The 25076-nt window shown below is 39.4% G+C and overlaps 2 protein-coding genes across 6 annotated transcripts in view; one reads left to right on the forward strand and one right to left on the reverse strand.

Moving 5' to 3' along the window:
• Nucleotides 1–25076, forward strand: part of LOC120572425 (prostaglandin D2 receptor 2-like) — a 101918-nt gene that overhangs the window by 73745 nt on the left and 3097 nt on the right. Inside the window, exon 1 of one of the 5 annotated variants that reach the window (XM_039821719.1) lies at nt 24053–24111. The exons of the other annotated variants lie outside the window; for them this stretch is intronic. The gene's annotated coding sequence lies outside the window, so the exon portion shown is untranslated. Of the gene's footprint in view, nt 1–24052; nt 24112–25076 lie in introns of those variants that run through there. 5 annotated transcript variants of the gene reach the window in all.
• On the reverse strand, nt 3740–4735 carry LOC120573559 (odorant receptor 131-2-like). The gene has a single exon (XM_039823349.1). It carries the CDS (start codon nt 4733–4735, stop codon nt 3740–3742), a length of 996 nt encoding a protein of 331 aa, XP_039679283.1.

The raw sequence follows: 25076 nt of genomic DNA on the forward strand, positions 1-25076 counted from the left end.
ATTTGTCTTAGAGTCAGGGCTCTAGAGTGCGACCAATTTGGTCGCATATGTGACCAAAATTTGTAAGGGTGCGACTAAGATTTTTCCTAGGTCACACTGGTGCACCTAACGTCCTCGCATCAGCTGCCTCTCCACGAACAAAGCAATGTCGTTTATATCTATATGGTCTAATGTTGCGTTACATGACCCATTCCTTCTGTAAAGTCGTGCCTGGGTTTGGATCTCTCCTCCGCGCAGCCCCGCCCCCATTCACTCACACGGCTCACCTGCAACATGGAGAGACACAGCGCCGCCGGTCCAGACTGCTGACATTTGTCTACAGTTTTAATTGTTATTAACACAGCTGTATATTAAGTATGAGAGGGAAACTTGTATTGGTACCAGTGTTTCCGCTGGTAACTCTCTGTTATTGCGGCCGCACAGAAGAAGTTATTGAATGCAGTTAACTTCAGTTGGTTGAGTAATAGCGTGTGAGACGGAGCCTGCTGGACCTGGGCGAGAGATGAGACCCGTGGCCACATTATCATAATTCATAAAAATGCAGCGCAGTCAGGGACCATACAGACATTTCATACACAAGACGTGTGTAATGCCGCTGACCCGCCAAAGTGTGTAATGCCGCTGACCCGTGCTGGACCCATTCATAATGAGTCAGCCGTCACTCTGTGAGTAGCATACGCTTCAGTCTATCATACTCCCCCTCTCTCCCTATATGAGCTACTGGGCTATCCGGGTCTGTTATAGTTGTTGAAAACAAGTGAAGGAGCTTTCTCAGAGATGTATTTTTTTAGATATATCCTAGGCTATTTATTTCAGATAATTTACATGTGCTGCAGCTGTATATTTTCAAATTGGGAAGGAAACCCTTTCTTCACATTTTATTTTAATCACATCTATTTTAATAGCTTGTGAAAAGTGGCTTTGATTAAAACTGAACATTTATCCCACTTTGTAAAAATATATAATAGAGATAAAGATATATATATTGTGTATCGCCATTCAGCTGAAAAATACAGAGATATGATTTTTAGTCCTGGACTAGTTGAAGATCTGATAAGAATCAGTGTGGAGGGGCCCAGTTTGGAGAATTTTGATGCTAGGGAGGCAAGCTGGTTTAGCCAAGGCCAAAGGGGAAGAAGGCCAAATTACAGGTGTTGGCCATCTGAGGGGCATTTGACAGCAAGGGGGGACCCGCTATAAGACTTTGAGTACAGTATAATTATTATTCTTATTTAAAATAATTGACAGAATAAATATATTATATATATATATATATATATATATATATATATAGAGCATGATAAAAAGGTGACCTTGAAATTGTGGCATTAATGGCGACGCAAGGAAAAATTTGGGTGCACCTAAATTTTGTGCTGGTGCACCTAAATAAAAAAAAGTTAGGCGCACCAGTGCGACCAAGGCAAAAAGTTAGTCTGGAGCCCTGCTTAGAGTATATAAAAAACACCATATGTTAACTTGATTTGCAAAATTGTAAGAAAACTGTCATCGCAATCGTTTTTCTTTTCCTGCGAGATATATATATATATTATATATTATATATTATATATTGCGATTAAGATGACATAAATAGCTCTATTTGGAAATAATAAATCATACTCGACTACTGGGGTGATTTTGTAGAGGAGTGCATCTACATAGGAATTAAAAAAAACACCAAAGCAAGTAAGCACTGTGACTACTCTTCTGAAGTAATTTTCGAGGGGGAAATTTGTCATTTGTATTCATATCTACTATCAATCCAGGCTAAAGTCAATGATATTAATAATGCATGCATGTTGCTTCCTCTATATTCCAGGTTGTGCACTAGCAAAAAACATTGTGTATCCATGAACACTTACTGTAAATCAGTGTAAATTACGTTATGTAATTATGTTTCCAGCTTCACGGCTCTGAACCATACCATTAGTTAGGACAGACCTCTTGTTTTTTGTAAGGCCAACTATTAGCTTTAGCCTGGCTGGTAGCAGCTTTCTGGCAACTCTGCGGTGTTAAATGGCTTCCAGCAAAACAGACTGACAGCAGAAAATGCAGAAAATCCATGTTATGTACTACTTTACAAATGAAATAAATGTCAGACTGACATGTGATGTGCATTCTTCTTAGAGAACACATTAATGTCTCATGATATATTGTCTCTAAAAGTGTATTATTCAACTTTTCTTTTTATTAAAGAAGGAAAAGAAAATTGCAATACTTAATACTAGGGCTGTGTATTGGCAAGAATCTGGCGATACGATAACGATACATGGGTCACGATTGCAATATTGCAATATATCGATACTGTGCGTAAGGCGATATGTTGGAATTTTTAAAAGTATAATTTTAGAAGAACTAATATTTAAAAAAAGACATGATGTTCATAAAAGTCAAAGAATATTACTTTAAGTAAACAATTCAGTACACAGAAAATCAAACTGCCAGTTTGGGATTGTGGTTCACAGGTTCTTAGTGAGCACATTTTTATATGCTAAAGTAGGCCAAAGTTCAGCCATAGCTACGTTGTTAGCTTCTAGCAAAAAGTCAGGCACTGCTAGGCACTGTTAGGCAAGGACACTAGTGGTGTGTCTTAGCATAGCCATCTAGCAGTAGAGGGTTTAAACGCAGCATAAACGTGAACCACTGTCTTACATGAATATTTTTTAACGTAAAAAAAAAATATTGCCTTTTTGAAAATTGATAAAGTATTGCAAAATAAAATATCGCGATATTCAAGGGTATACATTTTTGCACCAAATGAAAATCCTAATACAAATCTCATCGGCACACATGTCATGTCATATCATATCATGAAAGTCTTAGCCCTGGCTGCGATGTCAGAAATGATGGCCAAAGTTACTTAAATAAGACCCAAGAGTTAATGAACCGGAGTTTTTTTTTACCATTGCACTTTTTTAAAATCTAGAACTTTGCAAAAAGTATGCATTTGCACTGTAACCTTGTAATGTTGTTCATTTCAACAATGGCAATTGCAAGTTTTCAGAATTTACAAACATCTTAGAATAAGAGTTAATATGGCTATTCAATTGAAATGTTTTAACAAATACATTCATATTGTAGACATTCATGTCATCGCTGAGGAATGTCCCTGATGCACTAATGTTTTTCATGATTCTGTGATTGTATTTTAAAGTTATTAGTGGACTACACCTCATTGCAAATGATAAAAGGTGCTCTTGTTGTTTCTGAACGTGATCACATTTTCTTCCATATAAAACATCCCTTTTAATTTTCTCCCACATTTGTCGGTTTATATATATATGTGTATATATATATATATATGTATATATGTGTGTTGTTTTATTTATAATATATATATATATATATATATATATATATATATATATATATGTGTGTATATATATATATATGTGTATATATATGTGTATATGTGTATATATATATATATATATATGTGTGTGTGTGTGTGTATATATATGTGTATATGTATGTATGTGAACGATTCAAGGATCACCATTATAGTCATGTGTATCCTGTGGCTCCGAAACTTTACCTCCTTGCTATTGTCTGTAAGTCCCAAAAGAGCACAATAAAACAGAGACCAAAAAAAGACCCACTCAGCTACAATCACTTCTATCCAATATAAGTATTTATCTACTGTAGGTACTCATATAGCATGCAGCAAATCCCACTTTACTTAAAGTGCCACGCTACACAGTTTAAAAGTAAAAAATAAACACATTTTGTTAAATATATTGATCTACGAATTGATATGCATGCTGCTTTTTGCCTTGTCTGGGACGACTGAGAGGGAAAGTGCGCATCTCCACTGACAGCAAAGATTTTTTATCAGGATGGGTCTAATGGTCTGGTCTCTAATTCCATAGATGAGAGAACTCAGACATGATGGAAAGATGATAACGCACACATAAAGGACAATTTGGATGCGCACAAATATTTTCTTGTCTAGGACCTTTGAGAGCACTAGTTGCAGTGGGTTGTGTATGGTTGAGGAGAGACTGAGGCCCAGCTGCACCATATGCAGCAGCAGCGTGTTACGACCCTTACGAGCTGAGGCTTTGTCTGTGGAGGCCGACCTCGCTGCTATCGACACGCCAATATAGGAGCAAAGGATTGCCACGCCAGCTGAAACAAACACAAAATAAACGTACACTTTATCGTAAAGATCAGACGTTGAGCCGAGACGCATGGTTTCTCTGACGCAGTTCTCTTTCATCGTCAGGCTGTCCAGGTTTTCAAATTTAAAATCTAACAGTAAAATAACTTGTGTGAGGATATTTAGTGAACTAAAGCCCCAAACCGCCATGATAGCCACTGCTGTGTTCCTGATGGTGACGATTGTAGAGTGTCTCAGTGGGTAGCACACAGCCACATATCTCTCCAGAGACATCACCACCAGTGTGAGAGGGGGGATTACATTTGTGAAGTAAGCAAGCATGGTAAAAACACCACACACAGGATATGTCAGCCTTATTCTAAAAGCATTCAGTATAAAAAGTAACTGACCGAGTGACATCTGTACAGTGTCTGCAAAAAGGAGGTTAAACAGTAGAATGTAACGTGAGGTCTCACAAAACACCACTTTACTCCTTAAGGTGAACAACATGGTCCCGTTAATGAAGAGAAACACACAGCATGGCACTGAAGTCACAGTGGAAAACAGCACTAATTCCAGGAACCCCATATACTGCAGTCCAACAGTGTTGTTGGACTGAGACTGATTTGCATATGACATCTTAGAGAAACATTAAATAAATCCAAAATATGAACCTATTGATATCAAAAAGCACAATTAATCGTCTCCTTCAGTTTGTCTTCTTATATCCGTGAAGATCCATCCTTGCATCCGTCCGTTGGAAGGGTAGGGATGCCTGGTTAGTTCACAAGCAAAACTCATAAACATCCATCTTCCGCAGACTGTTTGAGAGTTAGAGGCTGTGTATCTGTTTCAGTGCAGACAGTGTGGGTCTGCACGGTTTGTTTATGAGCTCCATCCTTACACCCAGTTCAGCTGGTGTAACTCCCCTTCTATCATATTCCACGCCCCTGGTTCTTGTCATCGATTGTTCCCTAATGGCCACGACAACAGCATCTATCCAAAAAGTCTACTTCATTGTTTGCACATATACTAATAATATAAAAAAGACTGTAGAGAATGTAATAAGCATAAAAGCCTCTCTCAACATCAGCACTAGTAGGCCACTTATAAATAACTGTAATTATTGACAAAGGTAGCAGAAAAATGTTTATCATCAAAAGTATCGGTCAGCTTGATACTCTACACCCAATGCAGTTGGATTTCAGTTGGAACAACCAATTGTTTCCTTACGGAAGGTATAAAGTTGAAGTTGATAAGGTATTTCTCGACTTGAGAACAGCCTTTGGCACAATTTAATTACTCACAATCAAATTCTGCTTACAAAATAGGCAAAACAAATGTTTTATCTGCTGCTTAATGCTGGTTCAAATCCTATTTCCCAAAACACAGGAAGAAGTTAAGGGGGCAAACACAAGACTTTTACCCAGGTAATGGGTGTTCATGTCCCAGAAGTACTGGGAGGACTGGTGTTTTAACACAAACTACAAACTTCTTTCTTATTCTAACTAGTCCCTTAATGCCTAACTGTAACTGTCACATCGCCGCATTACAGTCACATTTTTGTAGATAAACTTAACTGTCACGACCGTCATCTCGGGGTGCCCGGTACCCGGCTCACCGTCGCCTTTTGTCGGCTGAAGTTAACCGAAACGGCCGCTTAACTTAACTGTCACGTGACAGGTCGGCTGAACTTCGCTGTCGGTTGCCATAATATCATAAGATATACGAATTGTTGTGTATTTATTTTTGTTCAAATTCTTTTGTAAGATTTCCTATAAATTCTTCACAATAAAAGTCCCTTTGTTACTTGAAAGCTTTTATTATAAATCAGCAAAATCCAGAAATTGGGTTGGGTTTTCATCAGCAGGAATCTAACCAAACACATGCTCACGTAAACAACAGAATAGGTCCATTTTCAGTGACTCCCAAAACAACATATATGACCGTTCTTATGTACTGCCCCACGGTGGCTGTTTTAAGCATGTGACCGTGGTGTAGTTTGATGTTATCATTTGACCTAAAGCTGGCTTAACTGCTTTGGATGCGGTAAAACTTCCACTATGCAGAGGAACCCCGGTAAAGGACAGAAATTAGCATGCCATGGTTTGGCTCTGTGCGACTAAAAGTGTTTATGTAAAAACACCATTTACCAGGATGTAGTCATGGACAAGAGGCTTGTGCTTAGGCTCAGTCTCACTTCCTCTGTTGCTTGGGCCCTAATAAGTAACGAGTACTCCAAACTCATTCCTAAATATAATGACAGAATCCCATTAGAGAAGGATGATCGGCAACAGGAGTATTTTGAGAAATTTCCATGAATGTTTTGACTATTTTTTATTTATTTTTTTTAAGTCCCTGCCTTTGGAATCCACTGTAACCTCTGCGAATCCAAGCTGACTATAGTCAGCGCAAACTACAAATCTTTTACAGCAATACGCCTTATAGGTCTACAGAGAGTGAGTGTTGGACAACTATCAGATGGATTTTGGGCAAAGCTTTACGAGAGTTATGAAAAGAAAAAAAATTAAGTTGTAAGAGTAATTGTGTTTTAGGGCATGGTTGTTTGATTGGTAGAGGTGGGAATCACCAGAGGCCCCGCAATACGATATTATCACGATACTTATGTCACGATGCGGTATTATTGCGATTTTAAACATATTGCGATATTCTGCGATATATTGCAATTCATTACCTTTTTTCCAACTTCAAATTATGTACACAAAGAGAAACTTTGTCAACATCTGTTTTATCTAAAATAAAAAAAATGATCTGGTTTGTTCATCTCAATTCAGGTCTCCATCTAGTGAACTGAAAAAGCAATTGATGTTATTATTCTATTACCGAAAGGTTGCAATTTATATAATAAAAGATTGATACTTTTTTTAAATTTTGATTTCGACATCTGATGGTCATTTGTTGTATCCTTGTGTTAAAATGTATAGCGGTAGCTTGTCTCTACGCTTTTTACATTAGATTTATTAATGTAAAATCAATTATTCTAATAGTATATGTTTTAACATCTGAGGCCCAAAAGAAAACCGAAAAGAGCAGTAAATGCAAGTCAGTGAAAGTTAGACTTCTGCTAACCTTTTTAAAATAATGAGGTGTGTTGTTGTTGTTGTTGTTGGACATATTGTTTTTAGTTTGGTGAAATACTCTAAGGTATCACAAAGAGAGAAATCCCCACAGCTGACCCAATCCCCTGATAAGTCATTAAGACACATGAAATATTCAAACCCTTACTCATCATCATGTCTTCATTAAATATTGATATAATGATTGCCTCCTGTGGGTGTTAATCAACAATGCTTAATGGAGAGGGTATGAGTACCTTTTTGTAGAGAAAAGTATTGCAAGTAAGTTAAAGAAGTCCAAAGTAAATGGAGCAAATTTCAATCTTCGGTGACTATGTTTACATGCACATAATCAGTTTTTTGCCCACAAAAAAGACAATAATCCGACTGAGCTGTTCACATTGCTAATGAAAGGGAATATTACACTAATATTTCTCTTTAGATGCAGCCGTGCAACATTGGAATTTTTTCTAAGTTTTCCACCCAACACGATTTCACAGTTCGTGAAATGGTTAAGTTTTGTTAATTTATTGATTTGTGTACACGGACACAATTAGGACGTTTTTTTTCGTGGTGCTCAGCACAGAATGGGAAGCATCTATACGGAGGTTGTCTGGGGGACGCGCCATAACAAGCGGTTGTGTTTAGGAAAAGAACGGGGAAAGGAACGTCACATGCGGACGGTTGTGTTTACGAAAAGAACAACGGGGAAATAAGACGCCACACGCGGGACGCGATCCCCGGTCTACGGGGTGAAAGTCCTGTGTTGCGTTGTTTGACCCTATCCACCACCCCGACCGACCTCCCTACACGGATTTTCAGCTTTTCATACTACTCCCTACCGTAGTTGTGCTGTGATCACGAAATATGCATGCTATTGAAATACATTACATTAAAATTTGTGCTGACCACCGCAAAAAACCCCGACATAATCGGGTCCGTCTACACGAATCAATAGATTAAATAACGTGACCATTTCACGAACTGCCGTGAGACTGGGTTGTTCCACCGGTGGTGGACTTGTCAGACTGTGCGGCGCGAACACAGACTCCCTCTTTCATTCCTTCATCGACCTCCTTGAAAAGGTCGGCATTGCGATGTGTAAAGGAAATTTACTAATCTGTTATACTGGTGCTTAGTCTTTCTTCTTAATCTGCAGTTTCTACTTTTGATACAAATGTTTCAGACAGAATGTCTAGACAGAATGTTCTGAAGTATGCATGCCCTTTTGACCCTGCTCAGCTCACGCCATGAGTTGATCGTTCCTATACGATAACCACAGAGCTGGTTCCAACCAGTCTCCCACTAACCTTTCTTTGGCTTTTTCACTTCGGTCACAACCTGGCCTTTTTCTGCCCAGCAACAGAAATTCATAAGTACCTTATGCTTTTAAGTTCCTCTGTTCATTCTCTTAGACTCTTTTGTGATGTACTGAACCTTTCTTGCAAGTAATAAAACTCTTAAAAGACGCTGTTGACCGAACATCTCCCCTAAGTATGACAATTTCTACCACAGATGTTTGCGCATATCCAAAAACAGGTTGATATCCAAGTCTTTCATAATGTTTAAAAGGAGTTTCTCCTTCTTTTTCCTTAGGGCATGCATCCCTACCGCAGCCTTGCGAACTGTTGGCCAGTTGGTTTGTGTACAACAATCATAGCAACGCACAGAGCTGACCGTAAGCCGTAAACAGGCAAGACGCCATAAACTGTCACAAACTGTAGTAAATAATTACATAATTATTAAATGAATACAGTTTGAAGCAGAAATAATTAACCTAGTGTCCTTTTTCATCAAATAAAATAAAAAATAAAAATGTTTTAAGATTAAGATTTTTGGGTCTTTATTTGACAGGACAGCTGAAGACATGAAAGGGGAGAATGACATGCAGTAAAGGGCCGCAGGTCAGAGTTGAACCCCGGGCCCGCTGCATTGAGGAGTGTAGATTTCCACTGAGTAAAGCCCTAGCTTGACGCTTTGTTCACTCCCTTTGCCTCCGAATCCACATCAATAAATCCACGAAACCACTCGTAGAAAAAATATATCCGTTTACTCGGTTAGCAACATAAACTTCAGTACAGCAGTAGTACAAAAAATAAAATGATTATTAACGGCAAAAGGGAAAAATAGAAAGAGAAGGTCAAAAACTGTGAGGCTCCACTCTATCCGTGCCTGACTGACCACTCGGATAACCCCTTTTTTTTTACTTTACTTCACGACTCTCGCGAGAGTATTCAATGTAATTAAAGGTGTATACGGTTAAAAGTAACAATGCAATATTTCCAAAATATCACCAATGTAATATAAATGCACTCTGAATTATCCACGAACATTTTAGATAATTAAACAATTCCTTGCATTACTGTAAATATTAACTAAAAATATTACCCCTAATTTCCTCAAAATAAATGAACAATGAAAATTACCATTTAACACATAAATTAAAATCATTTATCAGTTAGCTGCATTTAGGCTACTACATTACCGGCCCCTAATTGTTATCAATGTCCTTGAAACAATTACTCAAAACTTAAATTAAAAGGAGCCTACATGCTAACTAACTAAAGAAATCTTCTTGGTCTTCGCCCTGTCCGAAATAGGGTCTTTCCTTTGGAACAGTTTATACATTGTCCTCAGACCCTTGAAGAAGACATAGCTTTGTTATAGGGCGACAAAGCTCGTTGCTCTTAGTCTTGATTTTGACTTGACGAACGAAACCTTTCTTGTCAGGAAAAATCTCCACAATTCTTCCAAGTGGCCATGAATTTCTGGGCGATGTATCATCCACAATCAGCACTACATCGCCAACACAGAAATTTCTTCCAGGAGTGGACCATCGTTGACGTTCTTGGAGCTGCATAAGATATTCTTTACACCAGCGTTTCCAGAAGACGTCCGCGAGGTACTGGATTTGCCTCCATCTGCGGTTAGCATACTGGTCATCCTTGCTGAACACTCCAGGGGGTAACTCAGGCTTGACCTTTAGTAGCAACAGGTGGTTGGGCGTTAAGGCCTCCAAATCGTTGAGATCCGAAGATACCTGGGTGATTGGCCTGCTGTTTACGCGGGCCTCAGCTTCACACAGCAAGGTATGGAGACCTTCTTCATCCAAAAGCTGTTCCTTCACTGTGATGTTCAGAATTTTTCTCACTGAACGGATCAGCGCCCGCCCAGCTTCCTCCATGGTGAGAACCTGCTGGCGGATTGAAGTCGCCACTGAACTTCCTTCTCTTGCAAGTTCTTTCTTATCTTACTGGTGTTCCATTCTTTTTATTGATTTCTTTAACTCAGTGTCAGCCGACCTGAAGTTAGTTCCATTATCAGAGTACATCTCTTTGACTTGTCCTCTTCTTGCAATAAATCTTCTAATTGCATTGAGGCATGCATCAGTGTCAAGGGAAGATGCGACTTCTAGATGTACGGCTCGTATGGCAAGACATGTAAAGATGACACCGTATCTCTTTATTTTCCCTCTTCCTCTTTTCACCAGAAACGGACCAAAGTAGTCAACGCCAACTCTTGTGAATGGAGGACTGTCAGGCAGGACTCTGCATCTTGGTAGATCAGCCATGAGTTGCCTACCAGCCGTTCCGTGTAGTTTCTTACAGCTGATGCACCTGGACAAAAACCTTCTAATAGCGCCCGTTTGCTCCGGGAATCCAGAATCTTTGACGCAGTTGTGCCAACATGTGATTTCTCCCGGCATGAGCTGTAACATCGTGAATGTGCTTCAGCACAAGCATTGTGATGTGTAAATTTTTTTGACAAGATTGCTTGCTGCTTGGAATCCTCTGGCATAGCTGCGCGGCTCAGCCTCCCACCAACTCTGATAACTCCGTTTTGAAGTACAGGGTTCAGCTTGTTGTAGAGAACTACTTTTCTTTACCCTTTGATGTTTCTTTAACATAGTCAAGTCTTCGTTGAAACTTTGTTTTTGACAGTATTTCACGATCTCTCCTTCTGCTTCATTCAAACCTTCACAGGTTAGGTGTGTTCCTTTGTAATCTTTCTTGAACTGATTAATTCTGTTTTCTCCGCGTGTGAGTTTGATTCCTTTCTCTTTGCTTTCAGTTCCTTAAGCAAATCTTTAAATTTCAGAAACCATGCCACAGCGCGTTAAGTTTTGTCCAGGATGAGTAGTAGGTCATCAACTGTTCCATTTCATCTTTGGGGTCTTGCGTCTGAATAACATGCGCATGAACTACCTTTTTAACCTCGGTCGTTCAATGTCCAGCATTCCAGGATCTGGATTCTTGGGCCATTGGTCTTGTGCACAGAGCAGGAAACTTGGTCCTGAAAGCCAGCTTTCATTATTCAAGAACGCTTCAACAGTCTGTCCTCGCGAAGACATGATCAGCAGGATTCAGACTGGTACTAACATATCTCCACTGAGTAGTCTGAGAGTGCTCCAGGATAGTTGTGATCCTATTGGCAACGAAAGTCTTGAATCTTGTGCCTCTGCTGTTCAAATACTTTAGCACTGCCGTGCTATCTGTCCAAAAGATTGAGTCGTTGAGTTCCAGTTCAAGCTCTTTCTTCAGAATCTTGTCCATCTTGACGGCAACTGTGGCTGCAGTCAATTCCATTCTCGGTATGGTTGGAGACTTTAAGGGCGCAACCCTTGCCTTTGCCATAATCAGGGTGGATTGAGCTTCACCGCTTGCAGTGCGTAGCAGTAGGTAGCTTGTTGTTCCATATGCGTCTTGACTAGCATCAGCAAAATGATGTAGCTGTGCAAAGACTGGCACACCAAACCGCTTTGACTTAACACATCTGTCAACTCCATAGGTCTCAAGCTGTTGTAAACCGAACATCCACTTTTCCCAGCTCTTAATGACGTCATCAGGCAAGTCTTCATCCCAGCTATACTTCTGCCGACATAAGTCTTGCAAGATTCTTTTGGCAGGCAGTACCACTGGAGCGAGAAAACCCAACGGATCAAAAATGGAACAGACGAGGGAAAGCAAGCCTCTCCTAGTGTGTGGTCGAACTTTGAGGTTGATTTTGAACTTGAACTGATCCGTTTCGGCACACCACTGGATTCCCAATGCTCTCTCCATTGGCAAGTTATCTTCATCCAAGTCCAAGTCCTGAAAACCCTGAGCCCTTTCCTCTTCCGGAATGGAGTTGAGCAACCTTCGACTGTTACTCGACCATTTCATTAGCCGAAATCCACCCTTTGCCAACATGCTCCTCAAGTCAGAGCAAAGGGTGATTGCTGTGTCTTCATCTGTAACTGACTTGAGACAATCGTCTACATAAAAATTTGTCTTCACCGTTTGGGCAGCTTCTTGACCAAATTCATCCTCAAAATCTGTAGCACATTTCTGAAGTGCAAAGGTTGCAACACTTGGCGAAGATGTCGCGCCGAAGATGTGTACCAACATCTTGTGTTCTACAAGTGCCCGCTTCGCAGTTCCCATCAGGCCACCAAAGGAACCTGAAGAAATCTGTGTCTTCATTGCTAACTCTGACCTGGTGGAACATAGCCTCCCGTCAGCCATGACCGCCACGGTCTCTTGTCGGAACCTTAAGAGGACCCCCACCAGTGAGCTTGTTAGGTCCGGTCCTCGCAGGAGCTGTTGGTTCAGCGATGTTCCTTGAAAGCTTGCTCCACAGTCAAAAACAACACGCAGTTTTTGCTTAACTGGATGTCTAACTCCGTGATGAGGCAGATACCATATTCGTCCCTCAGATAGCTGATGTTCACCGCTATCCAGCTTCACTTGGCGGCTTTCTTGAGGATGTCATCCATGAATGTAGCATATTCTGCATGAAACTTGACATCTCTGGAGAATCTTTTCCGGTGAATCAGCGCACGTTGCTGGTCTGCAACTGATCTGTTGTTTGGCATGTACAATGACTTGTTCTTCACCGGCAAGCAAACACTGTAATGACCATCCACAAGTTTTGAGGATTGAGACACCATGTCCATAAACTGGTGATCATCTTTGGACATTTCAATGTCTTCTTCTGTCCAGCATCAGGAAAGTCCTGCTTGAACTGCAGCTGCCAGAGCTCTTCTAGCTTGGCTACTGAGATACGATTGGTGGTGACTCCTGTCAATGTGTTTGTCTCCCTCGTATCGCTTCCACCTCTGAGTGGCCCATTTACTGTCCAGCCTAAAAATTGTTCTTACGGCGTAGGGACCGTCATCCACGCTCCTTACCACCTGCAGTGGCTCCATCGCTTTGGGAACATTTGCTCCATGAGTAATCCAACCTCTGCTTGGATAGTGGGGAGTTTCACCTCCTTCAGATGAGGCCAACAGTCAATATCCTCTTGGCGGGGAATATTGTCTTTGGTTACAGGTATGTTTTTTTGTGAAAACACCTCTGAAAGCTCAATAAAGTGGTTGCCATCCAGCTACTGATTTCCATGCCATTCACCATGCAAGTGTTTAACAACAGATTCGTTCCCCATTGTTTTGCAACAAAATGCTAGTATTGCGTCCATTCATGCTCAGTTGGTTTATTAATGACTCCGTAGCGAAAGTAGCTGAGCTACCTGGATCCAAAATGCGTCGTTGTCACTGCCTTGGTTCCCTTTTGTGCTTTGACACACAATGGAATGATCGAAGAGCACAGTTTTCCTTACCGGCCCCCGGTGACAGCAAAAGTTTCTTTCATATGTACAAGGGCGCCTTTGAAACAGATTGCTGCTCACGCAACGTCACTTGCTGTTTCTTCTCGCAAGCCTTTAGTATTCATGTGGAGCAGTGTGGGATGCAGTCGAGAGCATTCTTGGCATTGAGCCTTTTCTTTACAGCTGCTGCTCATATGACCATGTTTCAAACATGCAAAACAAAGACCCTTGCTTCCGCGGGAAGTCAATCTTTTCTTTGTGTGGCTTGCTTTTGAGTTTTTGCAGACTATGAGATTGTGATGCTCTCCCTTGCAATAAACACAAGGCTTGCTGTTTGTGTCCACAGATACATTTTGTGTTTTTGGCATTGGTTGTTTGTCATTTTCAGTCTTAAATTTGTTTTCAGTTTGGGAGGAGACAATGGCCGCTGTGAAAACTCTCTTTGGTTTGGATGTGTCTGCACATGTTGATTTGATTTCTGTTGTACTGGATGTTTTGTCCTGGTGGTGGTTTCTTGTATGTTCCCATAAAGTGGATGTAGTATATATCTAACTTGCTTGTTGACAAATTCGACAAAATCCTTGAACTTAACCCTCTTTCTTGTTTTTCCTTGTAGGTCGCATGCAGACTTTCTCCAAGCTTCCCTTGAGTTTGTACGGCAGCTTGTTAGCCAGTGCCTTTATGTTGGCTGTGTTGTCCAAGTCTTCCATGTAGCTTATATCAGTCATTGTATTGCAACAGCCGGTGAGAGAACAATCCAAAAGACTGCAGTGCAGCACCATCTTCTGGCTTGATTGTCTGCCAATCCAAAGCCTCCTTCATGTATGCTTCTGCTATCTTGTAATCATTACCGAAAAACTCCTTCAACATTTCCTTTCGCTTTTAGCATAACCTGCTGAGGGTTCCATGTGAATGCAGCTTTTTACCAACTCATGTGGTTGTCCACTTGTGTACTGCAACAAAAAGTACGTAGGCGATTCACGATTGTCACCAGTTCGACCTTCTACTCCATGTTCAATAGATCTGATAAAGGATTTATACTCAAGCGGATCACCCTTGAATGTTGGAATAGTGAGCTCAGGGAGTAATGCGGCTTTGTGATTTTTCACAAGGTACTCAGTGACGTCGACTTGCTGAGAGATAGCCTTGCATAAACTATCAAGCACTGGTCCATCATTGAGGTCCATGTTTGATGCAGGCAGGGCTCTTTGTGGTCGTGCTAGTTGAACCTTGGTCCCAAAGTTGGATGTAGGCGGAGTGTGCTGTGTAGGTGGTTGGTAGATGGGGTTCACCTTTGTTTCAGCAATCTGTTCATTAGCTTCTTTACTGCTCTCAGCTGCTTGTGTGCATTCATATTTTTGCAAAATTTGCATTTTTGCATCTGACTCTGCAAGAGCTGTCTGCATTGCATGCATCTCCTTTCTAGCCTTTATAGCAGCTTTTTTTTTTGTTTTTTTTTTGTTCAGCCTCAAACTCCGCCTGCTTCTTTGCTTTTTTTGCAGTTGAGCTTCCCTGCATCTTTTTCAGCATGCAAACTTCTTCCTTCTTTTCTTTTCTATTGCTAGCTTCTCTTGTAAAGCTGCAGCCTTTGCCTTTAATGAAGCACGCTCCATTTCTGCCTTTATTCTGATTGAGGATGACGATGACACACTTCCACTTTGTGATCCAGATTTGCTTGAGCGTTTCGTGGTGGTTTTTGATGAAGTAGACCTACTATCTGTGGGCATTACTTGTTTATCACACTCTTCAGCCTGCTCAGAGCGTTTCATGACGTCTTTCATCCATTCCTCACATTTCCAGAAGAAATCATTTATTGACTTATTTTTAAGATCAAACCAATTCTTTTGATTATCCAGGAATTCTTCTTCAGACATAAATCTTCTCAAACCAGAATTTAAGTCGGAAAATTCTTGCTGCAAACCACTGAAGTCCACACGCAATTTATTTTTAACCATGTCAGCATTCGCATCATCTTCCATTAATTGCTCAATATGCTTTACCATGCTCGTTAACTGGGTTAGCTTACACCTGCGCATTGAGTTGTCTAGAATTGTGTTCCTCAACAGCCTTCTCAGTCATTTTTACTGTCCGTTTTCCACTGTCTTGTTCATCCATAACAACCGAATGTTTCCACACCTTAATAGTGCAAATGTCAAACCGTAGGGTGAGCTTAACACACACACAGCGTTCCACTTCGTTGTTCAGCCGAACGGGCGTCCTTTTATCCATTTATTTCTCTGTTACGGGCGGGCGACACCAACCGCACTCGCGTGATTTCAGTTGACGATCCGCCTCAGAGCATGAAAGGCTTCAACTTACAGTTTCAACGCAAAGTTTCCTCCTTCCATCCTTTGTCTCCAGTCAGGCAGTTCCAAAGTCCAATAACTGCGTGCAGAGCGAGTTTTTGACTAAAAATGTAGATTTCCACTGAGTAAAGCCCTAGCTTGACGCTTTGTTCACTCCCTTTGCCTCCGAATCCACATCAATAAATCCACGAAACCACTCGTAGAAAAAATATATCCGTTTACTCGGTTAGCAACATAAACTTCAGTACAGCAGTAGTACAAAAAATAAAAATGATTATTAACGGCAAAAGGGAAAAATAGAAAGAGAAGGTCAAAAAACTGTGAGGCTCCACTCTATCCGTGCCTGACTGACCACTCGGATAACCCCTTTTTTTTTTACTTTACTTCACGACTCTCGCGAGAGTATTCAATGTAATTAAAGGTGTATACGGTTAAAAGTAACAATGCAATATTTCCAAAATATCACCAATGTAATATAAATGCACTCTGAATTATCCACGAACATTTTAGATAATTAAACAATTCCTTGCATTACTGTAAATATTAACTAAAAATATTACCCCTAATTTCCTCAAAATAAATGAACAATGAAAATTACCATTTAACACATAAATTAAAATCATTTATCAGTTAGCTGCATTTAGGCTACTACAAGGAGTAAACCTCTATATTTGAGCGCCCGCTCTACCAACTGAGCTATCTGGACACCCCACATTAATTTGAATCATCATATCTACAGTACAGGCCAAAAGTTTGGACACACTTTCTCATTCAATGCGTTTCCTTTTTATTTTCATGACTATTTACATTGTAGATTCTCACTGAAGGCATCAAAACTATGAATGAACACAAATGGAATTATGTACTTAATGAAAAAGTGTGAAATAACTGAAAACATGGCTTATATTTTAGATTCTTCAAAGTAGCCACCCTTTGCTTTTTTATTAATAAGGGACAAAATTCCACTAATTAACCCTGACAAAGCACACCTGTGAAGGTAAAACCATTTCAGGTGACTACCTCATGAAGCTCATTGAGAGAACACCAAGGGTTTGCAGAGTTATCAAAAAAACAAAGGGTGGCTACTTTGAAGAATCTAATATATAAGACATGTTTTCAGTTATTTCACACTTTTTGTTAAGTACATAATTCCATATGTGTTCAGTCATAGTTGTGATGCCTTCAGTGAGAATCTACAATGTAAATAGTCATGAAAATAAAGAAACACATTGAATGAGAAGGTGTGTCCAAACTTTTGGCCTGTACTGTATTTGTTGTAGCTTGATATCATCCTTTTCAGAAAGTGCATTGGAAGTGTAACCTCTCCAGTCTCAATTTCAGAACCACGAAACAAGAAGTGCACAAAAGTATGACTTCCCTCTCAGAATTATTCGGCCTTGTTTCTTCAGTGAAATCTAAATCTGCACCACTGATATTTCTAGATTAAGGCAAGATTGACTTCTTTGTATTATTGCTTTCTTTACATTTGATTTTCATAAAGGATGATGATAAATGCACACTTGAAAATAAATGTAATGTATTCCTAGCTAAACACGTACCCCTGCCCTATTAGCTCTACTATTCTCACTGAATGTCTACAGCTGCAGTGCTGAAATGTCTTATACTGCAGATCCTCTGCTGGTCAACAGATACTGGCTCAAAGAAAACTCTCTCAATGGAAAAATATCCTTTGAATAATATCTTAAAATGCAAAATACCCTTTTTAATTTAAGGGGTCCATAGTTTAGTTGTCTGCCGATAACGTTTTTAAAATTAAAGGTGCTTTAGGTAGGATTGTGAAGATCCAGGACTTAGCCAAAGAATTTGAACATCAACACCTTCTCAGTCCCCCTTTCTGCTATAGCCCAAATGGTCTCCTAAGAATGAATGCGTGTGCATGAGCAATGATTGACACGCAGTTAGACACCCTCCCTGGCCCTGATTGGTGTAAATGAAAGGGAACTGTGGATTTTTGCAAATCACACTACAGGCTGTAGGTGGTGCCAGAGGAGCTGGATTTTTTTTCTAAACTACATGCTTTATGTACAGTACAGGCCAAAAGTTTGGACACACCTTCTCATTCAATGTGTTTCTTTATTTTCATGACTATTTACATTGTAGATTCTCACTGAAGGCATCAAAACTATGAATGAACACATATGGAATTATGCACTTAACAAAAAAGTGTGAAATAACTGAAAACATGTCTTATATTTTAGATTCCTCAAAGTAGCCACCCTTTGCTTTTTTTTGATGGCGCTGCAAACCCTTGGTGTTCTCTCAGTGAGCTTCATGAGGTAGTCACCTGAAATGGTTTTCACTTCACAGGTGTGCCTTGTCAGGGTTAATTAGTGGAATTTTTTCCCTTATTAATAAAAAAGCAAAGGGTGGCTACTTTGAAGAATCTAAAATATAAGACATGTTTTCAGTTATTTCACACTTTTTTGTTAAGTACATAATTCCATATGTGTTCATTCATAGTTTTGATGCCTTCAGTGAGAATTTAAAATGTAAATAGTCATGAAAATAAAAAGGAAACGCATTTGAATGAGAAGGTGTGTCCAAACTTTTGGCCTGTACTGTAGTTCTACTGGAACATAGGGTCAGTTTCAGCAAATATGACCTTTTGAGTTTTATGCACCTTTAAGAGTCACTGTTTATGTTTTCAGACATGTTTCCTTAATTGTCAGGTGCCTTTTGCTAAATCTTGAATGTCAATATTGTTTTGGCAATGTTGTTTTTCAGCTGCTGAAAATAGTAATGAGTCATGGATAGAAACCCTTCCCATCTGACCTTGTCTCCTGATAACTCATTTAGACACATTAAATATTCAAAACCTTGCTCGTTAATGTTTTCAGTAAGTGTTGACATGATTTATGATTCCTGTGGGAGTTAATCAGGAATCAGGAAAGGCAAAGTAAAAAAATAAAGTTCAGTCCAAAGTAGTCTATATCGAAGACGGTTCATTTACGGGAAAGTTTTGGAGCCACCAAAAATTTCACTAGATGTCCCTCACATTCTGCTTTCTTTGAGTTAAACTTTAAAGGTGCTCTAAGTGATGTGACGCATTTTTTTAGGCTACAACATTTTTTGTCTCATACATATAGCTGCCGGTCCCCTGAACACACTGTAAAGTAAAGTATCAAAAAACATTTGGATCATGCAACAAGGCGGGCCTGCTTGGTTTTTTCGGGGAATGATTGTAAAGATTTACAAAGAATATGTTTACGGCAATTGCTCCGCTAAACGAGTTCCTAAACAATACTATTTTGCAGAGCAACGGATGCTGCGTCCGGAGCTTGGCGGCGTCCCAAAATTAATGTGATTGGTTTTAAAGAAATTCAAAAAAACGCAGACCGTTTATTCTCCTATCCAGGAATGTATGTGTGGACTAGCCAGACCTTCATCCGCGGCGTTGTGGCGATAAGTCTGGCAATGTAAATAGAATTAATAGAAAAAACTTGACTTTGATCTCCAATGTCTGAAAAGAAAAAATTGTTGGTTTAAAACTTTGTATATCCTGCCACAAGTAATTTTACTGTTAGATTTTCCATTTGAGGACCTGGAGAGCCTGCAGACAAAACTTGAGCTCGTAACGCTATGCTGCTGCATCTGGTGCAGTTGGGCCTCAGTCTCTCTTCATGGCTCTTTTGATAATTGTCACAAGTAAAGAAGATGTGCGTGCACAGAATGTTATATATGTGTGTATTTTTACTTTCCATAGATGTCTGAGTTTTCTCATTTATGGCATAAGAGATCAGACCATCAGAACTTCCCTAATGAACTATCTAGTGTATGTTGTCGACTGAAAGTCTCAGTCGTCCCAGCCAAGGCTTAGGCCTCACCGTCGACTTCATGATCGAGCTTTGTGTTTTCTTGTATATGTAATGTAACAACCGAAAAAGAAGCATATCCCCTGATACGAGAAACAAATTAAAAGCTCAGATAGAAGTTTCCAAAAACTCCTAAGGACCACTTCGAACCCTTAATTTTCAGTCCGGTCTTTTTAAAGAACCGCACCACGGAAACAACCTTGCAAACAAATGACATTACAGTGAGTATGGACTGGAAAACTTCTTTTCTATTAAGAGCAAATTCTGGGACTGTGTTCAGTAGGTGGTACTGCTTTAAATTGATTTTCATCTGACGTGTCTGACTTGGCTCCATTCAGTTTGTATCTGCTACCCCTTGGCCATGTTGTTTGTCACTTTAACGCTGTGTCCAACCATTGTTATGCTGATTACACCCATGTCTCATTTAGTCTCGCTGCCATCAAAGACTGGATGGCCTCTCACTTTCTTAATCTTAATACTGATGAGACCGAATCCAAGCAATAGGTGAGAAATTACATGAGTGGTTTTATTCTGCACTTTTTCCGTATTAGGGTTAGGGGGTAAGTCAATATATTGATCAATTTCAGCACTTTACATGATGTAAACATGATATTACAACCATCTATTTCATAAAGGTTGTTTGTTTGTTCTACCTGAGGTAGGGGTATCTGAAAAACTATAGCCCTCATGATGATTTGTGCTTGTACTAACTATCTCTTTTAAAACTCTGCCCCTGCATAAACCTTTCAACATCTTTACATTATCTGATCCATAACTGCACAATAACTTAATAACAGTACAGTTTGCATTTCATTTTGCATTCCGCGAACTATGTCCAACCATTTAATTAAGTTATTGTTTTTAAGTATACTTGTATAATGTTATGATACCTATTGTATAGTTTTTTTGCTCCTTATTTAATAAATATTTTATTTGTTTACTCTCATTTTGTCTTTAACACTATAGAAAGTATAATTTATATCTATCTATCCGTCTATGTGTCTGTATGTCTGTCTGAACATTATTATTATTATAAGTATGTGTCATGTATTTAAAAGTATTATATGATAAAAACTGTAACTGGTATTATGTCAACACAGAAAAAGAGACTAAAAAATATGTATCATTGAAATGCACAGAGGTACTATTTGGCAGCTTTGACGGCTTCTCACAAAAATAAATGTGTCAACGCCACAGTGGGCCAGCAGGTGTCAGTATAAACCTTGAAGACGGCACAAAGCTGAGGGTTGTATTTTCTCTGTGATGACCCGTCACAGACATTTACATCGTCACAGTGGGTTAAAGGTCACACGTGAACCCATATCTCTTAGAAACGGAGACGTTTGGTATGTAAAGGAGGGATTGGCACACACATTCTTTACCATGTTACAGCTCTCATGTTTGGTAACTTCTGCTTCTGTTTGGTCTTCAGCATTCTGACGCCCATGTGTAAGAACCACACTATATGCTCTCAACACAGCAGTGAGGCACCTTCATAACTAAATCTTGCACTTAAGAAAATACAATGTGTTTATATGTTTATCCAACTCCTTAAACGCTTTGGATATAAAGATGGTTATCGTCTAAAATAAAAAAAAAAATATAAAGTTTATTCTCCCTGGGTAGTATATGGGGAGGGCGCACCAGCGTTAAAGGCCTAGTTTAGATCTATCGAGAGCAGGATTAGAATTATTTTTTTAGATCACTATAATTTGTGAAGAAGAGACCACACGCACAAGAAGGAACTAGTGTCTCTGACTTCAGTTTGATCTGTAGTCCATTCCAGTGTGGGGTGCATAGTACCAGATATCAGTCCAGTTCAGAACTGGTATGAGGACATTTTAAACCTAAACTATGGAAAACACAGGATATCTCCAAAGTCATAAACAATGTTAAGGAAAAATGTTAATATAATTTGAAAGACATTTGTGGGTGATAGACCAATTTAAAGGTGCTGTAGGTAAGATAGCGAAGATCCAGGAATTTGAACATCGACAACTTCTCAGTCCCTCCCCCCTTTCCACTAAAGCCCAAAATGGTCTCCTTAGCCCCTCCCCCCACAAGGGAGAATGAATGTGTGTGCATGAGCAGTGACTGACACGCAGTTAGATACCCCCCCTGGCCCTGATTGGTGCATCTGAAATTTTTGCAAATCGCACTACAGCCTGTAGGTGGTGCCAGAGGAGCCTGATTTATTTTTTTTATTACCTTTTTCATGTAGTTCTACTGGAACATAGGGTCAGTTTCAGCAAATATGACAGAAATAATTAGTAAGTCTTACCTACTGCACCTTTAATGGAGTTTAAGTCAACCAACTAAACCTAGTAGGGCAATCATTTACAAAATCTTTCACTCTTTAGATACATCAATATGTGATTTGTTTCCATCTTTATCCTTGTAATTGTTGAAGCCGAGTTCTGGTTAGGGTTAAAGTAATTAATAAACTTGACTAAAACAACTTTTTTTACCTTCATGCTGTTGTTTTCCTGTTATGTTAGCATATCCAGGTCATTGTGGTCTGTTCATATGGGTAGCCTTTGATGTTCATAATGCGGGCATTAAAGTGATTTTGGTAATAGGTCATCAGACACTTTTCGGATGCCAAAAAAAAAAGACTGCAATAGGGCATTTCATTTATTTTGTGTCGATCAACAGATTAGAAAAACAGTGTTTGGTAAGCTACTTTGACTTCACACTGGAATAAGTTGAACAATAGCAAAACTATAGGGAGAAATCTTGTTTGGTTAACTGAAGCTACTTTAAAAAGTAGTTCAAACTATCAAATTGACAGTGTGATACATGTTCTACCAAATTATAACAAAATAAAACAATAAAAGTCACATGCCAGCGAAAAATGCCACTCAATTTATTGCAAAAACATGCTCACTTGTTCACAGGTCATACATTAACCAAAAATAAATAAAAAAAATTCCACTATTTATGGAAAAGTGCAAGTCAGAATGTCAGATTTGGTTTTGTCCATCAGTGAGACAAGTCCAGGTATTGCACCAAGCATGAATAACCAGTTTAGCCTGGCTTAATGTATGTACATTGCTGGGAAAAAGCCTGAAATCCCTGTCCCTCACCTTCTGTGATCTATGCTATCGGGGTTTAGCACCGCCCAGGACGGTTGTGATTGGTTTAAAGAAATACAAGCAAGCCAGAGCAAGCCAGACCTATCTCAGAATAGGTAGGGGTGTACCAGACCATACTCCCAGCACTGAGGAGATAGGCCTGGCAATGTGAGATTACCCAGTGATAGCACGTGTCCACTGTGAAGAGTCATTTCCCTGCTTCCCATTCACCCGGTCCTCCGACTCGCCGCCTCTCAAAAGCTCACAAAAATCTAACAGGCCGTTGTCGATCTAAAATGAAGACAGATTAAGCATGGCCTATTTCTCACACAAAACTGTTTCAGAAGCACATTTTTTGTGAGCTATTTTCATGAAATAAGACATTTTACAATAAGCCACCTTGTTGGTATGTTTTAAAATCCGACCGCAGACAGCTCCGCGTGAAGCGTTCGTCCAATCAGGTGCAGCCATCGCGGTTTTAGGAGGATGTAGCCTGTTTTCTTTGGTTGTCGTGGTCAGGTCTAATCAGCCAGAATAACTGAAAACACCTGTGTGGGTGTCCAGGGCCTTTTTACAGTACAGTAGAGAAGCAATGGTAAAATAAAAATAAAACCGCATCGCCTTTATGGCCCAAAATTGTTGGTAGTTTCAATAGTTTCAATTAAGTTAAAAATAGCAACAAAGTAATATAATAAAGCTTTATTGCAGACACAGGTCCATATAACACATAGAGATACAAAAATACGTAATGAACATACTTGAATAACTAGGTAAATGCATTTGAACTACCAGCAAGCTACTGCAAAATGTAATTAAACTAGTTTAAATACATGTAACTGATTATGAAATGATAAGCCGCACATCTCTCTGTGCACTGACATAAATTGGTCAACTTAAATCATACAGTAGATGAAAGACACATTTTTTCACTTTCTTTTAAATAAACCAGTATCTAACAGACTTTATTTATATTGAAGGCCTGACAAGTCAAGTGAAATTGGGTTGTGTTCTTAGCTGTTAGTTTAGGTTCCTATTGAGGTTTGTGACTTCCTATTACTGCAATTGTACGCCCATGAGGCTAGTGCCGGGTACTGTGTCATACACATGACACAGCTCATCAGCCTTGAAACAGAGTAACTGGTAAGTCACTTTTTGTCAGGAGTAGGTCTGTGTGTTTAGCAAGGAGTTAGGACAACAGGTAACGGAGAGGCCAATGTTTTTTACAAGTTTCAGTTTTAGTGATTATCTCGTAATGAGCCAGATAACATCACTAGTGTCATTTTTATCACCCATCACAAATCAAATGAACATGCACGCGAAATATATGAAATGTCTATCGATGTGTATTACGGTTCTTTTAACAAAAGTTTGCTTTTAAGACATAACGCCAGACTTGAAGTTATATTTGCAATGCTTCTTTCTTTGCTTTTGCAGTTCATATCAGCAGCAGAGCAAAGTCACCACAAATGTCCGGTCCAACTAATATTTTCTTCAGTCAGTAAAAGAAAAATGTGATATGTCTTGAGCATTACACATTTTAATTCAAATGTGAACACCTCAGGTTTTCATCCTAATCTTTGTGTTAGCGCATTTTATTGTTACAGCTATGTGATTTCCGATCCAAGCATCTGTGTATCCAAGCCACATGCATCCTGCTCAATGCATGATGTAAAAAAAAGTGTGCAATTTAAAAACTTATGTTAGATTTTGAGTTTATTACTGTATGTATGCTTTATATAGAATGGCATGTTGTGTTACACGATCAGACAGGAAGTGTAAAAGATAAGACTTCAAAGAAATACTGCAAAGAGCTACCACAAAAGCTGCAAACAGAGTTGCAAATTCCTCTTTTTGTAGCTTTAAGACGGACAAAAAGCAGTTTGTCGACTTAAGGTTCACACTGAAGTAAATTGGAGCTCTATTATAGATTTAATTTATTTAAAGGTCCCATGACATGGTGCTCTTTGGATGCTTTTATAATACTGTATCTGAAGTCTCTTTCCCAAAATTCAGCCTTGGTGCAGAATTGCAGCTACTAGAGCCAGTCCCACAATGAGCTTTCCTTAGTATGTGCCATTTCTGTGTCTGTAGCTATTGAGGAGGAG

The sequence above is a fragment of the Perca fluviatilis genome, chromosome 14 (assembly GCF_010015445.1).
Source record: "Perca fluviatilis chromosome 14, GENO_Pfluv_1.0, whole genome shotgun sequence".
In the NCBI taxonomy this organism is placed as follows: domain Eukaryota; kingdom Metazoa; phylum Chordata; class Actinopteri; order Perciformes; family Percidae; genus Perca; species Perca fluviatilis.